Below are 22,929 nucleotides of genomic sequence, written 5' to 3'. Positions count from 1 at the left end.
GACCTAGTAAAGAATGGTGGCAAAGTAAGTCTTGGAGAAATGGAATCTGTGGGAATCTGGTTTTTGAATGCCTTAAAAAGGCACAGTTTACAGACTGTAGATTTTCCCTAATCATTTTTTACAATAGCCAAATAGCCCTTTAAGACAGTACTTTGGAATTAACTAATGAATGGGATAAAAATGAATATCAACATAATAATCAGCAGAAAGTATCTGTAAAACTGTTTCAGACAGTAGCACTTTTTGCTGATCTGTTCAAGTGAAGGTGTTGGAAACACACTGACCCTCATGTCTCACACGATACCATAGTATAAATTTCTAAGTGCAGCTGAAGGTAAAACCCAGTAAGCATTTAATCTTATAAACTTTATAACGTGTCACAGCCTGGAGGAATTCTGAGATCATCTTGTGTAATGCTCTAGTGTTACAAATCAGGAAACTGAGGCCTGGGAGGTGAAGGGAGGATGTTCCGTTAGAATGCACAGCAGTGAGTTAGTCTCTGGCTCTTTGCGTGAATCAAGGGTACTCATAGGTTTGTCAATGAAAACAGGTAAGGGTGGGGGAGGGATCTGTATTTTTGCTTTACTCTCTCATATGGTTTATAAAAAAAAGTTAAGAAAAATTAAAGTTAGATCAACATAATTTAGATTAACTACAGATAAGGAAGACAGCAACACTTTCATCATTGAAATATGTTTTATTGTATGTTTCTTTCAAAAGTAAGATTTCTTAGGGCATTTTAAATGATTTTTTCCTTCCCATCTCATGTTTAGGTAAATGCATCTACTTTGTCAAGTGAGGGTCCTGGATACATCTATAATAGACAGTACTCTCAGTGACTCTGATCTAGATTGGTATTCCTAATTTAAGAAATAAATTAGGGTTTTATTTTCCAATTTCTTCCTCATGTAGCAAGTTAATAATATATGGTGGTGATAATAGGCAAAATAAAATTAACAGAAATCTACTGTGCTAATGGAAAACTGATGAATTCCTAAAAGTGCTAACAAAAGTTCAAGATGAAAAAAAAAATAACATGGGACTGAGTGAACTGATGAGGATCATTATAATTTTTGCAACTTTCTGTTTGAGTAATAATAAAAAAGAAATCTACTGTGCATAAGACAATATAATTGTAATTTTAATAGTGGGTCGGTGGTGATTAGAGTCAAGTAACAAAATGACAAAAACCTGTGATCTTTGTCAAGCTTTAAAACATAGTCTACAGGGGACTTCCCTGGCGGTTCAGTGGTTAAGACTCCGCACTGCCAGTGCAGGGGGCGTGGGTTTGATCCCTGGTTGGGGAACTAAGATCCACATGCCACGTGTCATGGCCAAAAAATTAAAAAAAAAAAAAAAAGTTTAAAACATAGCCTACATGGTTATGCATCCAGACTTGTGTTCTTTAGTTTTTGTCTGACTGATCTTTTAAAATGGCTACTTGACACTTAACATATGTGGAAATCATCCACCTTCCCAAGGCTTTTTTTGATGTATTGGCCACCATGTTATTGCTCTGTCATCTTTTATATTGACAGTTCCTATAATATAAACATCAATATAAATTTATATTGAATGGCCATCTAGTAAGTGATTTTTTAAAAATATAGAATATCTTACTTTGTATTGTTAATTTCTTATGTTTAAATGAATTAACTTTTAACTATCAAACATAGAGAGTATGGTAACATTTTCTAAAAATTCACCTTTTCCCCCTTAATTCTTTTTTAGGTATTTCTTTAAAGCATTTTCTCTTGTGGGAGAAACCCAAGAACGAGAGAGAATTTTAGTACACTTCTCCAATAGATATTTTTATTGTAACCCAGATACCATTGCTTCACAAGGTAATCTGATGGAAATGCTTGAATTTCTTTCTTATAACAAGGGCTATTTTCCTCAATGTGTGAAGGTTACATTTTATTATGGAAAATATGGAAACTTATGCAGAAGAAAATGAAAATCACCTAGTTATCTCTAATTACCTAGGGATAACTGTTACTAACAGTTTGATTTACTTCCTTCTAGTCTATTTGTACAATATTTTATGTCAAATTGGAATCATTACAGAGTTTTGTTTCCTACTGTCTTTCTCTTTCATTGTGAGCATTTTCTCATGTTATCAAATATTCTTTAAAAGCCATGATGTTTAATGACTGCATGATATTCTTTACTCTTGTTTTAGTTACTTTTACTCCATTTTCCAGTTCCATAGTATGACAGTATACTTTCTTTAAATTGCTCATGGTTTGTCACTGAGATTTTATGTCAGTGTACATTGTAATAAGTGAAATGCTAGTTTTCTTCTTTCTCCTTCCTATACACCTGATCTCTAAGCTTCTTGATGAAGGGCATGTATAGTTTTATGGTTAGTTTTGGAAACATTTGCAAATCTCACTGGAGTTTGTGGTGTGTCTCTGGTGCTTTTTTTGGACATTCATTATTACAGCACTGACCACTGACTCTGGTTTATGATTTTAATGGTCTATATTTGTATTTACTATTTTAAAAAGCAACTTTAAACTATTTAATTTTTGATATACCTTATGAAGATAGGTCATTTCTCCGTTTCAATTCTTATAATAAAGCAAAGTTTTCAGGGTTTGAAGTCAAGCATTTTCACTTACAATTGGAGTATCTTTCATAAACTTACAAGTTCTGGAATAAATCACTGAGACTAGATGCACTAGAAATTATAATTATCTCTTAGCTTCCGTATTGCCAATTAACATTGTGTCAGTGTACTTTATATTGACTAAAGTGATTGCTCCTGCTGCCTCTGCCCTGAAGGCTGTAGCTAAATTAACTGATTGTTAAAGTCACATTCCTATCCGTAAAATAGGAACTGTCTTTATTCCTTTGACTATATGTAGACCATTTATTCACTGTCTGTATCACTGTCGGCCTTGACTGGAGAATGAAAGGTATAGAAGTGGATTGTTTTTATTAGAACCTTCTTCAAATCTAAGAAGACACTGACATTACTAAGTGAAACAAGGACTACGGATTTGTGTACTCAATTGGCTGTTGATAAGGATATTTGAGAGTTAGCTGCTGAGTTTTAGAAATACATTCAAGAATTCGTTTTATATGTATTTAGAATACTGGAATACATACACTTTTAAGCATTTAGTAGCATCTACTTAGAGATAGTCCACTTAGAGAAATCACCTACTCAGAGGCATAGTTTGGAAGATAAGCTATCTTTAATTCATGAATTCAGTAGTGGGACAAGCTTTTTTGTACATTTAGTATAAATTAATAAGATTTTTCTGCATCTGCAACTGCTATTGTCTACTTTACTTGGATTGAGAATTGCAGGGAGAGAATAAGGAGAACTAATCCTAAGGTTTGGAAGTAAGAAGCTTAACTCTTAGTGCTTTTTCTTTTCCTTTGTAAAGTAAGAAGAGAAAGTGATGTTTCCGTATAAGTGTGAAATGACCTTGCTGGTTTGGGTAACGTTTTTCCCCTAAATATTAATTTTAAATCTTCAGTGATTATTTCAGTATTTCACTTTTGTCTGATCCATAGCATCCTGGACCAGTCAACCTAAATGTTGCCTTTAAAGCATGGCAAGAAAAAGGATAACTATTTCTGTCTATATATTTTTAGCCAGAGAACTAATACCCAAAGAGTAAACATTGGAAGATGCAAATCTTGGTTTTCTTTAACTTTTGCTTCTTTCCTAATTCACTTTCTTCCCAGAAAATAAAAAAGTAACAGTATCAAATAATTTATTTTCATTTGTATATCTTATAGAAAATTGAGAAACTTTAAATAAAAAAGATAACAATTATAATTTTACTATCAAGAGATAATCTCTTAATATTACATTATATATCATTCTAGATGTATTATATTTAAATAGAATCATACTGCATATAGTGTGTTTTTCATGTAATACTTTATTGTAAAATATCTTTCCATTTCAACATGTATACTTGGACCACATTTTTAATGACTTCAACGTAACAGAATTGTGTTTTAGGTGGGTTATATTTACTCATTCCCCATTGTAAGCAGTCTTTCTTTAGGTATCCTTGTGTTTGGGGTAGCTCCTTATTTCATTAGTATAAAGCCCTAGAAGTAGGTTTGCTGTGTCAAAGGACACTGTTTCAAAGTTTTAGATATATACTATCGAATTGTCCTCCAGAGGTAGGAATAATTTACTTCATCACCAGTAGAGTCCAAATCTGTGCATTGAGATCATTTTAATAACTTTTTCTTTATCTATTTTGTGTTTCCCCAAATGAATATGATTAATTTTGCCTAGCCACAGTATTGCGTTTTCATAGGTTCTTAATTAAGCATAGGTATGCTATTTTAATGATACTGAGGAGTCCAATAGGAAATAGTGAATTAATGCTTTCTGTCCTTGTCTCTTTTGTTAGATGGAGTCCATTGCCTCACCTGTGCAATGATGCTTCTTAACACAGATCTCCATGGCCATGTAAGTGTAGGTGTGTGAAGAGCTGTCTTACAGAGCTCCAAAATATTTTGGGCTTATCTTTGCTTTTGTGTTTATCCTCTGCCTCCCTTTACCTCATTCTCTACATGGCAGGTAGGTAAACATAAACCTTTGGAAAAAGAAATAACTTATTCTACATGCTAGCACTGAACATAATTTTAAGTGAATTCCATATGCCTACACGTCTGGAGTTGTTCTAGCTGTAATGTGTGTTCTTGTATCTTCTTTCTCCACTAGGTGGCAGAGACAGAGCTTTTACTTATGTTTTTTGTTTTTGTTTTGTTTTTTGGTTAGCTACTAGGGTTGATATAGAATAGTGGAAAGAGGATATAAGTTAGATCTGAAAGTGTCAACTATGTTTTCACTAAATATAGTAGTAAGTCTTAAAACTCAGACTTCTTTACACTCCTCAACTTACCTGGTCTCTTGCTAGTTGAAATATCAAGGTAATCTACTGTCTCATCTTCTATTTAAAGTATAGGATGAACTTATAGAATTTAGAATTATATGTAAACTTTCACCTTTCATAGAAGTGGAATTTTAGCATTTACTTGAACTGTTCATATTAGAGAAAATGTTTTAGTTAAATATAGATCAACATGTACTTAGCACAAAAATTATTTCATAGTCCCAGGTCCATTTATTTTGAAGAGAAAATCATGTTTCTTATAATTAAAGAGTCTAGATCATCCCTTGATTTGATATATGATTTATCTTCCAATTAAGAAACCACATTAAAAGAACTAAAACTTAGATATTGGTCCTAATTTGTTCTACTACTATTCCAAAAGGTCACACCTTATTTTAAACATGGTGCTCCTCTTTAAGAGAGGCAAAATGGAGCTGTATGGGGTCATTAAGATGGACTGAGGGGGGGGAAGAACGGTTCTACTGTCAAGAAAGTGAAGGAGAAGATACAGTGATAGAATCATAATTTCAACATCGTCTTCACAAATCTCACAATACTCAACTAGGAAATTCCTTCTGCAGTTTGCAGGAGGTGAATTTAGAACACGTTAGTGACTTGTAGGCATATGTAACTTGTGTCCTGAGATTATATAGACTGAAAATGTAGATGTTCTCAGGGGACATTCGTGGATAATATGTCTTGTGGAAATGAAGGTACTGGGATTCCCACAGTGTGAGCCTTGAAATGAGTGTTAGAGTCTAATATTCATTCAACTTGATATGGGGATGACCAATCAGTGTACTGTCCTAACCTCTGTTTTCCTGTTAACAGTGAAGCACGTTTTCATTGCTTTCTTTTCTGTTCATCTGTGATAACAGCTGCAACTCTGTCCCCTTCTTTTCCTCCCACTCAATTTCTTAACCTAACTATCAGCTGAAGGAAACACTTTTGATTATGCTTGTCCACATACAAACATTAATCCAAGCCAATGCGTCCCAGCATGAGGAATCTTCTTCACATTGGATATCTTGAGGTCCCATCCACATATGATAGTTGTGCATTTACTCTCTTTTGACTGAGAAAATGTATAATAATGAAAAAGAGAATCCAGTAATAGTTCGATTCTTATTTAAAGGTTAGGGATGTCATAGTACTTCTATGGAAGTTGCTAGATTTGTGGGGATTTATTTCTATTAAAAGCTGGATTGCTTTTTAAAAAGCTAATATTGCTTTAATAATACTTTCAAATAAGCATGTGTCTTATTAATCACAATAATTTGAAGTATAGCAGTAAGTAAAGGTGTGAAGTTTGTTATTTATTCAGATAACTCCGCATGCTTGATGTCCAGACAAGCCATGGGCACCCCAGGGCCTCTTGTACACAGGTTCAGAACCACAGATCTTGGATTTGCTTTTGTCTTCCACCCTTGAGGAATTGAAAGGAGATTAAATGATGCGTCGCACTTCTTTTTGGCAACTAGGATATAAGAGACAGTTTATATAAATGAACAGTTTAATATTATCTTGATTTATGCCAATCGTACATAATAACAACTGGCTACAGTGGCAGAATTACATATGAGGGAGAAAATTATGAATGCAAGTAAATCTCTCTGTATCGCCTTCAAAATCATGTTGTTATTGATTATTAGTTCTTAGGTTTGTTTTTAAAAATGTGTGCTACATACTTCGGATTGTCTGTTGTTTAAGTTTTGTATATTAGACTTTTTTATTCTTATATACAGTGCATGCTGTTTCAAGTCTGTTGAAAGTATACTAGCTATCATAAAAACTAACTGTGTGAAAATGTGTTTCTCTTCTTTTCCTCCTCTGGATTCATTTAAAAAATAAATTTTCCTTCTAGGTGGTAAGTTTTTAATTCATAATTCTGGATATAACTTCTCTTGCATTATGATTGCCTGAATTATGTTACAGTGTCTGACTTATTGAAAGTGAATCATTCATGAAGAGTATACAGTGAATTATTTCTAGCATCTTCCCCTTTTCACCTTCTCCTTATGCTGTACTGCCTAGGTCATCCCCTCTCATTACTTAGGCCAAAGCCAGAGTAATCCTCTTGGGAAATGAACCAATAAACCACTTCCCTTTTCTTCCCTACCATTGTGTCATAATAGCAGTACAACAGCATGACATTTCTAAGAAGTGCTGAGACAAGCTCATCCCTTCCTCATGCTTTCAGTGGGGGAGGTATAACCTGGGAGGTTCACTTCTTACAGCTGTTCTTTGTGAATCTTCCTGTGCTTAGGAATGATGTGTTGAAAATGCACTGGAATGGGCCTTTGTTCTTCCTGCTAATCTTAGTAATAGAATGGTAGAAGGTATACTAATATAGTGAGTCTAATACAGTGTCATATGTTGGAATGTCTTTCTAGCTTCCTTTTTTCTAATTTATTCTGTCGTTAAAGAAACACTTGTAGGGCTTCCCTGGTGGTGCAGTGGTTGAGAGTCCGCCTGCCGATGCAGGGGACGCGGGTTTGTGCCCCTGTCTGGGAAGATCCCACATGCCGCGGAGCGGCTGGGCCCGTGAGCCATGGCCGCTGAGCCTGCGCGTCCGGAGCCTGTGCTCCGCAACGGGAGAGGCCACAACAGTGAGAGGCCCGCAAACCGAAAAAAAAAAAAGAAAAGAAACACTTGTAGCATGTACACTCCATTCCAAGTTCCCTGCCATCTGGGTAAGGATCAGAGGCCATATCTCACTCTGGTAGGGCTGGTGAGGCTAACCTCCCTTAGGTTACCTGCAGAGGTGGTGGTAGGTAACTAAGGTGCTGTGGTGGAAAAGCACTGGGGTTCTCTTAATTACACACCCTTCACTAAGTGGGCTCAGATGTTTTAGTCATTTTACTGGAGCTAAGAATGGTGATTCCCTTCTGAACTTACTTTAAAAAATACGAATGATTTATCATTAGTTATCATTATTTTAGCAATAGTATGGACTTGCTTTTACTTTTCTGCAAGTGGTTTACTCAGATTAAATAAGTATTTTATAATTGTGGTCACATTTGCTAAGTGATCTCTTATTTTTAAAATGCCTCTTCATATCTGAAATCTATATGTAAGTTAGACTTTTGCACATACAGATCAATATCTATCAAAACAAACCCTAAGGTTTATTTTTCTCTTGCTATGTTGGAACTAAGGTGTATTGAATATTGTAACTATCAACAAGGAAAGAGTTGAAACTTTTTTTTAAAGCCTTGTATTTTATTGGAAAGGCATGAATAAAATGATTTATCATTTTAGAATAAACTCAAACCTGTTCCTTTTCTGGACTTATCTTCAGATGTGCTCTGTTAACTAAAAGTAGCTCTCTTGTACTTCAGTCCTAGTCGAGCTTCAGCCTCCTGAATCTGAGGCTGAGGCTGAAGACAGGTAGCAGGGCCAAGACAGTAGTCAGGAGCTTCTTACCAGGACTGGATCCTGAGATGGGAGGAAGTTTTAGAAATAGAACTGAGTTGCAGCAGAGACTGGGGTGGATAGGGGCACAGTAGTTGGCCAGTGTCACAGCTAAAAGTTGGAAGAGATCCACAAGATGGTGCTGCCCAGGTCAGGCCATGGTCAGAGGCAGTAGCCAGGGCATTATTTTAAGTCAAGATTTTGTGACAGAATCTACCCTTTAACACTGAGGCCTGGGATTTTTAGCAGCAGTTTTATCTGAGGTGTTGTCTCCGCTTTCTAGCATTGACAGAGCCAGCCCACCCTGTGCATGGGGTGTAGTGTGTAGGGTGTGGTTTCTCTGGAGTGGTGGCTTCCTGTCTCGGGCTGGGCATCCTGCAGATGCTCTGTCCTTGGGATACTTGGCATGCATCATCTTCAGTAGTCTGGCTTTGTTGTGTGAGGCAGGACCTTACTGGCTCTTTTTGGTGTTGGGTTATAGGTTGGATAAGGGGTAAAACCAAGGCAAGTATACCATACTGGTAGGGGGAAGAAAGAAGTCAAGGAATAAAGTATAGGTTTTGTAACAGAATAATGTTAAGAAGGTGTGTGTAGTGTGTAGTTCACTTTGAGATAGGTCATAGGAATTCATTATTTTTCAATCTGTAAACTGCATTGATAATTGTGAGTTTCTAATTCGTAGGTTGGCTTTCTAGGATCCTAGACTTTTGAATGGTGGGTAAAATATTTGGTTTATTATCAAAAGTGGAAAATGCCTGTTGTAAGAATTGTGATTAAAGACTTTTAATGCTTTTACTTTTCATATTGTGCTATCTTATATTTCCACCCTTAAAAGCAGCACAGATCTCCATGAGGTTGCTAGGGATTATTTAATAACTAAGGGATTCTCTGTGGGTTTAATAACTCAGGGATTCTCTGTGGGTTTCTGCGGCCGTCATCATTGTAACTGGCATCCGCTGTGAGTGCGTTTTGCTTCTGCTGTCCCTCTCTCCTGCAGAGCTGTCTTCTCTGTGGACTCCTCTTCGAGTCCATGCTACCCCATTTCCTCAGTGTCCTCTTCCAGGAGAGCCAGCCCTGGCTCTGAATTCTTTTTCTATCTGATTTCCAGCTGTGGGTGGTATTTATTTCCATAAGTCTCCTTCCCTTGGAGTCCTCTTTTCCACCTCCCTGATGTGGAGTCTTTCTTTCACCTCGTGGGGGCTCCCCAGCCACAGTGCCTCCACCAGACTCTCATCACTGTCAAATTGGCAACTGCTGAGATTTTAATAGGAATCCTTATTTAAGCATGTCAGAATTAATCATGCACTGGTGGATTTTCTTGGCTTCCAGGACTCCTCAAAATGAAAGCCTTCCTTTACTTTTTTTCTTTCCTCCATTCCTTTCTCCCTGCCCTTACCCCCTTCTCTTTCTTTTTTCACCTTTTTTTTTTTGTGGTAGTTTTACTTTTCTTAGAATCAGTTCATACTTATAAAATACAACAAGGATAGCTTTTATCAGTTGAGTCAGTGGGGCTCATTTAGGGGCCTCGGATTATCTCATTGATACATTATTCAGAAACTTCATCCCTTCTCTTTCTTACCATTATGAGCTTCTCACATTTGCACTGCTCATTTGTAGATGGTGATAAAGGAAAGCAGATGAAACTCTGTTAAGTCAGGTTTTGCTCTTTCTTCCTGCAAATAGTTTGGGGAGGGAGGGGGAAATGAGGATGAGGAAGGTGACTGAAACCTCTGACCTCTAATACCATTATTTTCTTTAATGCCTGTCTAGACAATCAAGTTAGAAGTAGAGATTAGTCTTTGTAATTTGATAATGAGGGCAGTCTTTCCTTTATCTTCTCAAATTTTAGAGAAACTACTTTCTATGAAGCAGTGATAGAAGATGCTACTAAATACTTCTCAATGTTCTCAGGATTCCTTTATACTCTTAAAATATTTTGAGGACCACCAAAAAGCTTTTACTTATATCTGATTTACCATATTAGAAACTAAAATGGATAATTTAAACATTTTATTAAATCATTTAAAATAGTATTAATGAGGGCTTCCCTGGTGGCGCCGTGGTTGAGAGTCCGCCTGCTGATGCAGGGGACACAGGTTCATGCCCCGGTTTGGGAAGATCCCACATGCTGCGCAGCGGCTGGCCCTGTGAGCCGTGGCCGCTGAGCCTGCGTGTCCGGAGCCTGTGCTCTGCAACGGGAGAGGCCACAACAGTGAGAGGCCCGAGTACCGCAAAAAAAAAAATAGTATTAAGAAGCCAATTAAATGAATAACATATTTTTTATGAACAATAATTATACTTAAAATTTAGTGAAAAGAATAGCATTTAAAATTTTTTGCCAGTCTCTTTCATATTTGGTTTAATAGTAGACTGCTAGATTCTCTGCTTCTGCATTTTGTCTTTTGCAGTATATCACAAGTCATGTAGCTTCTAGAAAACTCCACTGTAACTTGTGAGAGACTGAAAAACGTTTTTATTATTATTATGAAAATAGGTTTGACCTCATGGACACCCTGAACAGGATCCCTGAACCACACTTTGAGAAGCACTGTGTTGTAACATTATTTTCAGTTACCATATATCTATTTTTTCTTTATGCCATTTCTGGCTCCTTTTTCAATGGCAATGTGTTACACAAGTGGTAGGAAAAATCCCAGTAATACTTCAAATATATCTAAAAGTTGAACTTTTAACACTTACATTAGCCTTGTGTTTAGGGTTTATTAAAGAATACTTTGAATATTATAGCTATAGTTTCCTGGTTTGGAAATTTACAAAGGATCCTGCTTTGCCAACTAATCATGTATTCATGTATAATTTAAAAAATGGACACCTGAGGGCAGCAGAACACAATTAAGCTTATTTGATAGAGATGCATACAAAACAAAAGCAAAATAGGAGCTTTTAGCAGAGCTCCAGAAGTAAAGTAATTACCAGATCAGTAGTATGCTTTTTCAGCACTTACTGTAACATGTTGCAGGAGGTGGAGTTGTCATGTGGGAGGGTATGCCTGCTGTGTTTTAATATTTCAAGATTTATGAAGCCAGATTTTACCAATGGATCATGAGAGCTTTTAGTTTCTCTGAAAGCATGTTTTCCACAAAGTTTCCAGACTTTACGCTATTAAAAATGAAAAATGTTAGGATTATTTTGCTCATTCTTCAACCTTTCCATCAGAGTATATGCTGTGGGCTGCTTCCTGGTGAATGTGCAATTGAGATAGCCACCCTATCAGCAGCTTCCCCTTAGGGCTGAGTGTGGGTCAGGTCTTGGCTGGAGCTTGGTAGAAGGTTCCATTCTCCTAGTTGTCAGGGAAGCATGCTCAAAGCAAAGCCTTGGTCACGCTTATGCTAAGCTTTAGATTATAGTTTGTGTGGTGTCTAAGTGACGTTGTTAAGAATGAAACTCTTCTTCTTAACTTTCCTCCTTTGCTGTCAGTTACCACTAAAGTTGGGAGTTGATTATCTGCTGGGGTGGGAAAAAATGCCACAATTTTAACAAAGGGAAAACCTGAAATTAAGGCACAGAATACATCAGGACGCCTAATCTGCTTGCATGCCCACTTGTGGTTTGTCCTCAGTACCAGTGCCGCTCCTTTTCCTTTTCTCATAGACTGGGCCGGCAAAGTGTGACCCACAAGCATGGTCGCGCTGATTTTCCCAACTTTTATTGGAACACGGCCACACACATTTGCAAACTAAAATGACGATGTTCAGTAGTCACAGGGACCTTATGGCCTGTGAAGCCTAAAATATTTCTTATCTGGTCCTTTACAGAAGTTTACAGAACTTGTCTCTTCCAGATTCTTGCCCCTTAGTGTATGAAACCTTCTATTCCCTCTCCCAAACATAGTAGGGTTATGTTGAGGATGATCTTTTTACCTAACGTTCTAAATGTGAAACGTGTCCGAGTTACGTTTTTCAGACATGATAAATTCATCAAAGAATTTCTCTCTAAAAGGAAACAAATGGATAAAAAAACTCTTTCTTTTGTAAGAAAATATATTTGTTAATGGCAGTATAATGATGTTGGGAGAATAGCCTTAAATTTGTTTGGGAATGTGAACCCCCAGTTTTGGGTTTTTTTTTTTTAACTTTTTGATTAATGTTTTGTCTCATTAATAATGGTACCTTAATTGGCTAAGTAGTCAAGATTTGGGCCTACCTGGTATTTTGGGATTTCAAATAGAATTCTTTTTGTGGCTTTTCCATTTTATATTTGGTTAAAAATGCCTCCTGATTTTAAAGATAATGATCTACAGATTTATACTTATTGAGCGTCTCAGATTTGATTGGAAATGTTGCATTGATTTCAAAGGATAATTTGTGTGCCTCTTAATGCATAAGGAGGCCTTTTCAAATCTCTATGCTTTATTCATTTAATGGGAAGGAATTCAGAATATAAGAAAGTTCTATGAAAACGCTGCCTTGGCATGCAACTGCCAGCGTTTGTTTCAGAGCAGGCCTACTATTTTCCAAAGTCATGATTCAATTTCAAAAGAAAACAGAATAGAATAGGAAGAAGAGGATAGAACCATGATACTGTATCTTTGATACCTATGAATTGTTGAGATACAAAATCAGTGATTAAAGTTCACTTTGTTCAGTGGACAGTATTTGTTTGAATAACAGTCTTTCAAATTAATTGATACAATTTGGTATAACAAGGAGAAAAAAAATGCAGGTCTCATAAGGACTGTTTCTTGATGATAAAGACTTCATTTTATTTATTTTTTATTTTATTTTTTGCGGTACGCGGGCCTCTCACTGTTGTGGCCTCTCCCGTTGCAGAGCACAGGCTCCAGACATGCAGGCTCAGCGGCCATGGCTCATGGGCCCAGCCGCTCCACGGCATGTGGGATCTTCCCGGACCGGGGCACGAACTCGTGTTCCCTACATCGGCAGGCAGACTCTCAACCACTGCGCCACTAGGGAAGACCCATTTTATTTTTATTCCCTGATAAAAATGGTATAAAAACATGGGGAGTGTTTAAACACTGATGTCAGTAACACGCAAAATGGACTGACCTGACCCTTTGCTTTTGCTCCTAAACCTTACCTAGAAGAATTACCAGTGAGTCAGAGGAGGACAATAAATGGCAGATTTAAAGAGCCTCAACTAACCAAGTATTCCAGAAGTTGTTGGGCATCTTTGACCTATAGAAAGCCATGTATTTTGGTTATCTTTATTCCCTGCATTGGTCAGACAAATCAAGGCAAATTGTTCCAGTTGATTGCACCCAGGACACTACCTTACTGTGGAGGACCCAAAGTGTTTGAATTATCTTTTGTTGGTCTGACTTTACATACCCATTTCCCCCCCAATTGCTATTTTCCTAATTGCTGTTTCAAAGTCCATGTGAGTCAAATTGATATCTTTATACTAATATAGGCAATGTTTAGTCACTGTGAAAGTATACAAAAGGCAATACCAAACAAGCAAGTAAATGAAATAAAACTGAATTTAGAATGAGTGTGATTTTATAAACTAAAATAACACCAGGGACTTTACCATTATTTTTAAATGTTGTAAAACATAACAATTGTTAATTAAATGATGAAAGTTTTATTTACACCTTATAATAGAAATTCCTGGTGTCCTAAAGAAGCATTTTTGACTGAGTGATCTTTACACATACGGCTCATGAATCTTCCAAAAGAATTTGGAAAAAACTAGTAGCTTCTCATCCAGTTTAAAGTTGTCATCTAAATATTTTATTGTGTTAAGTAAATAAAGCTTATGAAAAGAGATAATTTTTGATGTGGATGTTAATTATTGATATTAAAAATTGTCTTTCATTAGGGTCTAAAGATCACAGGGAGAAATATTTCTAAATGACAGTACTTCTGAAAATCCGTTCCTCCAAAAAACAGTGAGAACACTAGCAAAAAATGACCAAAATAAACATTTTCAGAACTCTGGATATTAACCAGAATGCTTGTAACAATCTAAAGACTTTATTGGAGGAAAAAAATAAAACCCAGCTGAATTTCCATAAGAACAGAAAGCTTTGTGCTGTTTTCACTTATCCTGTTAACCATTCCCCTCTCCCCCGCTCCAGAGTAATGTTGAAAACCAATAGCCTCACAGTCACGGTAGCTTTGAAAACCGAAAGCCTAGCATCCACTGGAATGGGCAATTTGGAGTTCTCCTCAAAGTCCCATTCCCAGGGAATTGTCATTACGTGTATGTGACTTGTCTGGCAGTTCCCTGGAAAATTGTCACTTGCATAGCTTGTCTTTCTTTGATCTGACTCTGCACTCACTCACTGAAAGCACACTTTTCCCCAGAGTATGTGGCAGTTGTTCAACACTGCTGCTGCCTGGGATGGTGGTAAACAAGAGGCTGACAAACAAGAGGCTGACCAAAAAACTCAAAAGGAAAAGCTGGGAAATAAGATACATAAAGGGGGCTTTGGTAAGCTCTGAATATATTTGGGAATCTGTGTCTACATGCCCAGGAAAAACTTGGGAAGGCCCTAAATTCTCACTTCTTCTTGACTTTGAGATTTTGCACAAGCAGAAAGTGAAGCCTCAAACAGATTTGTGAACAACCTCCTGGAGCCTCAGCACATGCAGAACCCCACGGCACAGGCTGACTACTTCCTGATTCAGAGTGTTTAGGGAACCTCTGTCCAGTAATAGGTTGACTGCTGAGCTAACTGAGCAGAGACTTCAGTGGCCACACACAGCAAAGAATATAGACTTTACAGAATTAGTTCAGGAGAAGCAAGTAAACAGTGACATCAAAAGCTGAGGAGGGGAAGGAACCTGATTTACAGAGTGGCTGTATTATGTTATTTAAGATTTCTAGTTTTCAACAAATAATTTTGAGACAAAGAAATAGGAAAGTATGGCCCATACATAGTATGAATAACAGTCAATAGAAACTGCCTCTAGGAGAAGCCAGGTATTGGACATGAAAGATTAGAAAAATGGATTAAAAGCATCTAACTATGTCTACAAAAGACACACTTTAGATTCAGAGACAAGTAAGTTGAAAGTAAAAGAATGGAAAAAGTACTACTGGGCTAACAGTAATTGAAAGACAGGTGGACTGGCTCCATTAATATCAATAAAATGTATGTTAAGACCAGAACTGCTAGAGGCAAAGACAGACATTTTATAATGATAAAAGGGTCAGTCCACCAAGAGGATAAAACACTAATTCTAAGGTATAGGCACTTCGTAACACAGCCCTGAAATACATGGATAAAAAGCTGACAAGTGGAAGGGAGACTACGTACTCAGCACCAGAGCACCTACACATATAAAGCAAATACTAACAGAGCTAAAAGGTGAGAGAGTGATTCAGCTGACTCTTGAAACAACGTGGGAGCTGGGCCACCGACCCCTGCGCACAGCTGAAAGTCTGTGCGTAATGTTTAACTTCCCCGGAAGTTAACTACTAATAGCCTACTGTTGACCTGAAGCCTTACCAGTCAGTTAACACATATTTTGTATGTTGTATGTATTACATACTTTATTCTTACGATAAAGTAAGCTAGAGAAAAGAACATGTTATTAAGAAAATCATAAGGAGAAGAAAATACATTTACTGTACTGTAAGTTTATGAACTTAGTGGTATCAGTAAATGCAGTACAGCAAATGTATTTTCTCCTCCTTATGTTAAACTTATAATTATCATTAAGCTTATCACCTGTTTATAAGATGAATCCTCTGTCAGTACCTACATCAATATTGTCTTATGTGGTACAAAATGCTATAGGTGTTACATGTATTAATAATGCCGGACATCAAAATGAAAAGATAATGTGGAAAAGAAATTCATATTTATTTACAGGTGTAATGATTCATGCATTGATAACAAAGAAGCAGCAATAAGATTGCTTCATGGTAGCCTAGCCTGTACACTAATGAATAACTTGTTATAAAATTTTTATGGCATACAGCATTATAGTCATTTATAATATAGTATTAGAAACATTGCTACATTAAAAAAAAATCACTTCTCTGTGATGATAGGCTGTGAGCCATGTGGTTTGTCTGTGAGTTTTTTACAAATTGCTGCAAATCTCCAAAAAATTTTCCAGTGTATTTATTGAAAAAAATCCATGTGTAAGTGAACCCATGGAGCTCAAACTCATGTTGTTCAAGGGTCAGCTGTATAATACTACTTGGAGACCCCACTCTCACCAATGGATAGATCATCCAACAGAGAATCAAAAAGGAAATAGTGGATTTGAACAACACTATAGATCAATTTGATCTGACAGACATATATAGAATATTCCATTAAACAGTAGCATGATACATATATATTTTTAAGCACACATGAAACATTTTCTAGGATCATGTTATGCACAGAACAAGTCTCAACAAATTGAAGATGATAAAAATTATATCAGGTATCTTTTCAGACCACAAAAGTATGAAACTAGATATCCATTAATAGGAGGAAAGCTGGAAAATTCACAAACACATGGAAATTAAACAACATACTTCTGAGCAACCAATGGATCAAAGAAGAAATTGAAAAGGAATGAAAAAGTATCTTGAGACAAACAAAAATGGAAACACAACATACCAAAGTGTATGGGATAGAGCAAAAGCAGTTCTAAGAACAAACTATAGCTATAAGAAAATAGGAATATCTCAAACAATCTAACATTACACCTCAAGGAACTAGAAGAAGAACAAAGTAAGCCAAAGTTAGCAGAAGGAAATAATAAAGAGTAGAGCTAAGATAAGAGCAGAAATAAATGAAGTGAAAAATAGGAAAACAATAGAAAAGATTAATAATACTAAGAGTTGGCTTTTTGAAACAAAATTCACAAACCTTTAGCTAGACTAACCAAGACAAAAAGAGGACTCAAATAAATAAAATTATAAACAAAAGAGAAGACATTACAACAGATAACACAGAAATACAAAGGATCATAAGAGACTACTGTGAACAATTATATGCCAATAAATTGGGCAACCTAGAAGAGAAATAAATTCTTAGAAACATATAACCTATCAAGACTGAATCAAAAATAAATAGAAAACCTGAACAGACCAATAATGTGTAAGGAGATTGAATCAACATCAAAAACCTCTCAACACAGAGAGGCCTAGTACCAGATGGTTTCACTGGTGAATTCAAATATTTAAAGAATAATTAATGCCAGTCCTTCTCAAACTCTTCCAAAAAATTCAAGAGGAGGAGGGACTCCTTCCAAACTCATTTTACAAGGCCAGCATTACCTTGGTACCCAAACCAGATAAAGACACTACAAGAAAATCACAAGACACTGATGAATATAAATGCAAAAATTCTCAACAAAATACTAGCAGACTGAATTCAGCAGTACATTATAAGGATCATACACCATGATCAAGTGCCTCATCCCTATGAGGCAAAAGTGTTTCAGCATACACAAATCAATAATCATTAATAGACTGAAAGGTTAAAAATCATACAGATCATCTCAATAGATACAGAAAAAGCATTTGACAAAATTCATTATCCTTTCATGACAAAAATTCTCAATAAATTGGGTATAGAAAAGTACCTCAACATAATAAAGCCCATACATGACAAGCCCACAGCTAACATCATACTCAGTGGTGAAATGTTCAGAGCTTTTCCTCTAAGGTCAGGAACAAAACAAGGGTTTCCATACTCCCCACTCCTATTCAGCTCAGTAATGGAAATCCTAGCCAGAGCAGTCAAGCAAAGAAAAGAAATAAAAAGCATCCAAATTGGAAAGGAAGAAGTAAAATTATTTCTTTTCTTAAATGATATAATCTTAAAGATAGAAAACCCTAAAGACTTCACACACAGAAAAAAAAAACTGTTAGAATACAATATACAAAAATCAGTGTGTGTTTCTATACACTAAGGATGAATTCTCTGAAAAAGAAATAAAACAATCCCGGTCACAATGGCATCAAAAACAATAAAATACTTATGCATAAATTTAGCCAAAGAGATGAAAGATCTATATACTTAAAACTAAAAGACATTGAAGAAAGAAATTGAAGACACAAATGAGTGGAAAGATGTCCCATGTTCATGGTTGGAAGAATTAATATTGTTAAAATATCCATACTACGCACAGCCATCTATAGATTCAGTGCAGTCCCCATCAAAATTTTAATGGCATTTATTTTTTTTTACAGAAATAGAACAAACAACCCTAAAATTTGTATGGAACCTCAAAAGACCCCAAATGGCCAACACAGTCTTGAGAAAGAACAACAAAGCCATATGCATCACACCTCCCAGATTTCAAATTATACTGCAAAGCTGTACTACTCAGAACAGTATGGTACTGGCATAAAAACAGACACATAGACCAATTGTACAGAATTAAGATCCCAGAAATGAATCCACACATCTATATAATCAATTAATATTTGAAAAGGTAGCTAAGAATGCTCAGTGGTGTAAAGATAGTCTCTTCATTGAATGGTGTTGGGAAAACTGGATAACCACATGCTAAAGAATGAAACTGGACCCTTATATCACTCACAAAATTAGCTTGAAATGGATTTAAAGACTTGAACGTAAGACCTGAAGCTATAACACTCTTAGAAGAAAACATAGGCAGTAAGCTCTTTGACATTGGTCTTGGCAGTGGTTTTTTGACTCTGACACCAAAAGCAAAAGCAATAAAAACAAAAATTAATAAATGGGACAACATCAAACTTAAAACCTTTTGCACCGCAAAGGAAATCATCAACAAAAAGAATAGGCAACTTACGGAATGCGAGAAAGTATTTGTAAATTGTTTGTCTGCTAAGTGGTTAATGATCAAAATACATAAAGAGCTCATACAACTCACTAACAATAATCTGATTAAATGGGCAAAGAAACTGAATTTTTCCAAGGAAGATATACACATGGCCAACAGGTACATGAAAAGATGCTCATCATTATTAATCATCAGGGAAGCACAAATCAAAACCTCAGTGAGTTATTACCTCACAATGAGCTTTCTCTTCACACCTGTTAGAATGGCTGTTCTCAGAAAGAGCAGTTAACAAGTGCTGACAAGGATATGGAGAAAAGGGAGCCCTTGTGTACTTCTGGTGGGAATGTAACTTGATACAAGCCATATATGGAAAACAGTATGGAGGTTTCTCATAATTAAAATAGAACTACCATATAATCCAGCAGTCCCAGTTCTCAGTATATAGTCAAAGGAAATGAAATCACCATCTCTAAAAGATACCCATGCTCCTCTGTTCACTGCAGCGTTATTTACAATACCAAGGCATGAAAACAACTTAAGTGTCCATCTACGGATGAATGGGTAAAGAAAATGTGAGATAGATAGGCAGGTAGGTAAGTAGATAGATACGCACACAATGAAATATTATTCAGCCATAAAATAGAAGGAAATCCTACTGTTTGTGACAACGTGGATGAACCTTGAGGGCATTATTCTAGTGAAATAAGAGAAAGACAAATATTGTATGATCTCATTTATATGTGGAATCTAAAAAGAAAATGCACACATATAGAAACAGAGCAAATTGGTGGTTGCCAAGATCAGGTATGTGTGGGGGAAATGGGTGAAGCTTGTCAAAGGGTACAAACTTTCATTTATAAGATGGATTAGTTCTGAGGATCTAATAATGCACAGCATGATGACTACAGTTAACAGCACCGTATTTGGAAGTTGTCAAGATCTTCAACGTTGTCACCACACACACAAACATGTAAATATATGGAGAGCTGTATGTGTTAATCTTACTGTGGCAGTCATTTTGCTATATGTACATATGCTATATGTACATATGTTAAATGATTATGTTGGACACCTTAAACTTATAGAATGTTATATGTCAATTATATCAATAAAGCTGGGAGAAAAGAAAGAAAATGCACTCATAGAAACAGAGAGTAGATAGGTGATTGCCAGGGGCTGCAGGGTGGAGGAAATAGGTAAAGGTGGTCAAAGCTTACAAACCTCCAGTTATAAGATGAATGTGTTCTGGAGATGGTGCAGTATGGTGACTACAGTTAACGATACTGTACTGTGTACTTGTAAGTTGCTAAGAGAGTAGATTTTAAAAGTTCTCATCACACACACACCCCAAAGGTAACTATGTGAGGTGATAGATGTGTTAACTAACCTTACTGTGATCAATTTGCTATACATGTGTAGAAAAACATCACTTTGAACACCTTAAACTCACACAATGTTACATGTCGGCTATATCTCAGTAAATCTGGTGGTGGGGGGGGAAGAATTAAAGGGAGAAATAGACAATTTAACAACAATAGTTTGAGACTTCAGTACCCCACTTACAAATATCTTTAGAATAACTAGGCAGAAATCAACAAAGCACACTCTGTAGCACACTCCGCTCAGCAGCAGCAAAATATGTATTCGTTTCAAGTACACATGGGATATTTTCCAAGATAGAACAAAAACTAAGTCTCAGTAAGTTGAAAAGGAGTGAAAATATACAGAGTATGTTCACTGAGTACAATGGAACGGAATTATGTCATTAACAGTGAAATTTGTAGAAAATGAACAATACTGAATAACAATACTGAATACTGAATAACTATGGGCCAAAGATGAAATTCACAAGGGAAATTAAACAATACTCTGAGACAAATGAAAATTAAATGCAGCATAAAACGTATGAGATGCAGCTCAAGCATTGCTAAGTGGCATATTTGTTGCTGTAATTGCTTATATTTAAAAAGAAGAATGATCTCAAAGCAATAAAGTAGCCTTCCAGTATAAGAAACAAAAATAAAGCAAACTAAACCCAAAGAAATCAGAAGGAAGGAAATAATTTCGAGAAGAAGCAAATAGAGAATAGAAAAACAATAAACATTTTAATGAAACTAGAAGTTTTTTCTTTGAAAGGTCAACAACATTGACAAATGTCTAGCTAGCCTGACCATGGGGAAAAAAAAAGATTTAAATTACTAAAGTCAGTAATGAAAGAGGGTGTCAGCAATTGTATGTTAACAAATTAGATTACCCAGGTGAAATGGACAGATTTCTAGAATGATAAATATTGTTTGAACTGAATCAAGAAGAAATAGAAAATCAAAGTATTTTTCAAAGTATTCTATGAGGACTGTATTACCCTGATACCAAAGCCAGTCAAAACTATCACAAGAAAACTAATATCCCTTATGAATAGCCCTTGTGAACATAGACACGAAATCCTTAAAGAAATAAAAAGGAAACCTAATCTAGCAATATATAAAAAGGACTATACATTATAACCATTTGAGATTTATTACGGGCATACAAGATTGGTTCAACATATGAAAATCAATCTAATCACCTTATTAATGGAATAAAAGAGAAAAGCCACATGATTATCTCAGTAAACACATAAGAAGCATTGCCAAAATCCAACACCATTTCATAACTAAAAAGAAAACATCTAATAAGCCAGGAATAAAAAGGAATTTCCTTAATTCCTGAAAATGAGCTCTATGAAAAACTCATAGCTAACATCATACTTTATGGGAAAGATGGAAAGCTGTCTCCAGATCAGAAACAAGACAAGAATGTCTGCATTTGCCACTTCTTTGTAACGTATTGAAGATTTTATCCAGGGTAATTAGTCAAGGAAAAAAATAAAACATAAGAACATAAGAAAGAAATAGGTCAAATTTTCTCTGTTTGCAGAAGACCTGATCTTTTATATAGAAAATCCTAAGGAATCTACAAAAAAAGAAAAAAAAAAATCCAAAAATGATTAGAATCTAAAAAACACATTCAGCAAGGCTGTAGAATAAAAGTTGAATATACAAAGATCATTTGTATTGCTGATACTAGCAATGAACAATATGAAAATGAAATTCATTTCATTTACAATATCAGTCAGAAATACTAAGATACTTAAGAATAAACTTAATATAAGATCAATACATTGACATTGAAAACTATATAACATTGTTGAAAGAAGCCAAATAAGTGGAAAGTAATTTCATGGTCATGGATTGGAAGGCTTAATGTTAAAGTGCCATACTCTCCAAAGTGATCTTCAGGTTGAACACAACCATTGTCAAAATCCCAGCTGGCTTTTCTTCCCCCCCCCCCAGAAATTTGATAAGCTAATACTGAAATTCAATTACAACTCCTATCAAAATCCCAATGACATTTTTTGCAGAAATAGAAAAATTCATCCTAAAATTCATATGGAATCTCAAGGGACTGTGAATAGCCTAAACAGATTTGAAAAACAACAAAATTGGAGGACTCACACTTCCTGATTTCAAAACATATTACAAGTCTACAATAATCTAAAGAGTGTGATGTTGGCATAAAGACAGAAAATAGACAAATGGAATAGAATACAAAGCCCCCAAATAAACTCTTGCATATATGCTTTAACAGTCTTCAGCAAGGGTGCCAAGACTACTCAATGGGGAAAGGTTAGTCTCTTCAACAAATGGTGCTGGGAATAAAGGATATCCACAAGCAAAAAAATGAAGTTGCACCCTTATACCATATAAAACATTAACTCAAAGGAGATTAAAGACCTAAATACAAGACCTAAAATTACAAAACTCCTAGAAGAAAACATAGAGAAAAAGCTTCATGACATTGGACTTGGCAATGATTTCTTGGATCTGACACTCAATGCACAGGTAGCAAAATTTAAAATAGACAAATGGGGTTACATCAAACTTACAAGCTTTTGTACA

At 35.8% G+C, this 22,929-nt stretch overlaps 1 protein-coding gene across 1 annotated transcript in view; it reads left to right on the top strand.

Moving 5' to 3' along the window:
- The window catches only part of PSD3 (pleckstrin and Sec7 domain containing 3), a 496,191-nt gene that overhangs the window by 195,412 nt on the left and 277,850 nt on the right, over positions 1-22,929 (top strand). Inside the window, exons 7-8 of the mRNA XM_060136247.1 lie at positions 1,732-1,844; positions 4,389-4,447. Coding sequence (XP_059992230.1) covers positions 1,732-1,844; positions 4,389-4,447 — 172 coding nt within the window. The remainder of the gene's footprint in view (positions 1-1,731; positions 1,845-4,388; positions 4,448-22,929) is intronic.

This window comes from Lagenorhynchus albirostris, chromosome 21 (assembly GCF_949774975.1).
Source record: "Lagenorhynchus albirostris chromosome 21, mLagAlb1.1, whole genome shotgun sequence".
NCBI classification, from domain to species: domain Eukaryota; kingdom Metazoa; phylum Chordata; class Mammalia; order Artiodactyla; family Delphinidae; genus Lagenorhynchus; species Lagenorhynchus albirostris.
This window is presented reverse-complemented; position numbering and strand designations above follow the sequence as displayed.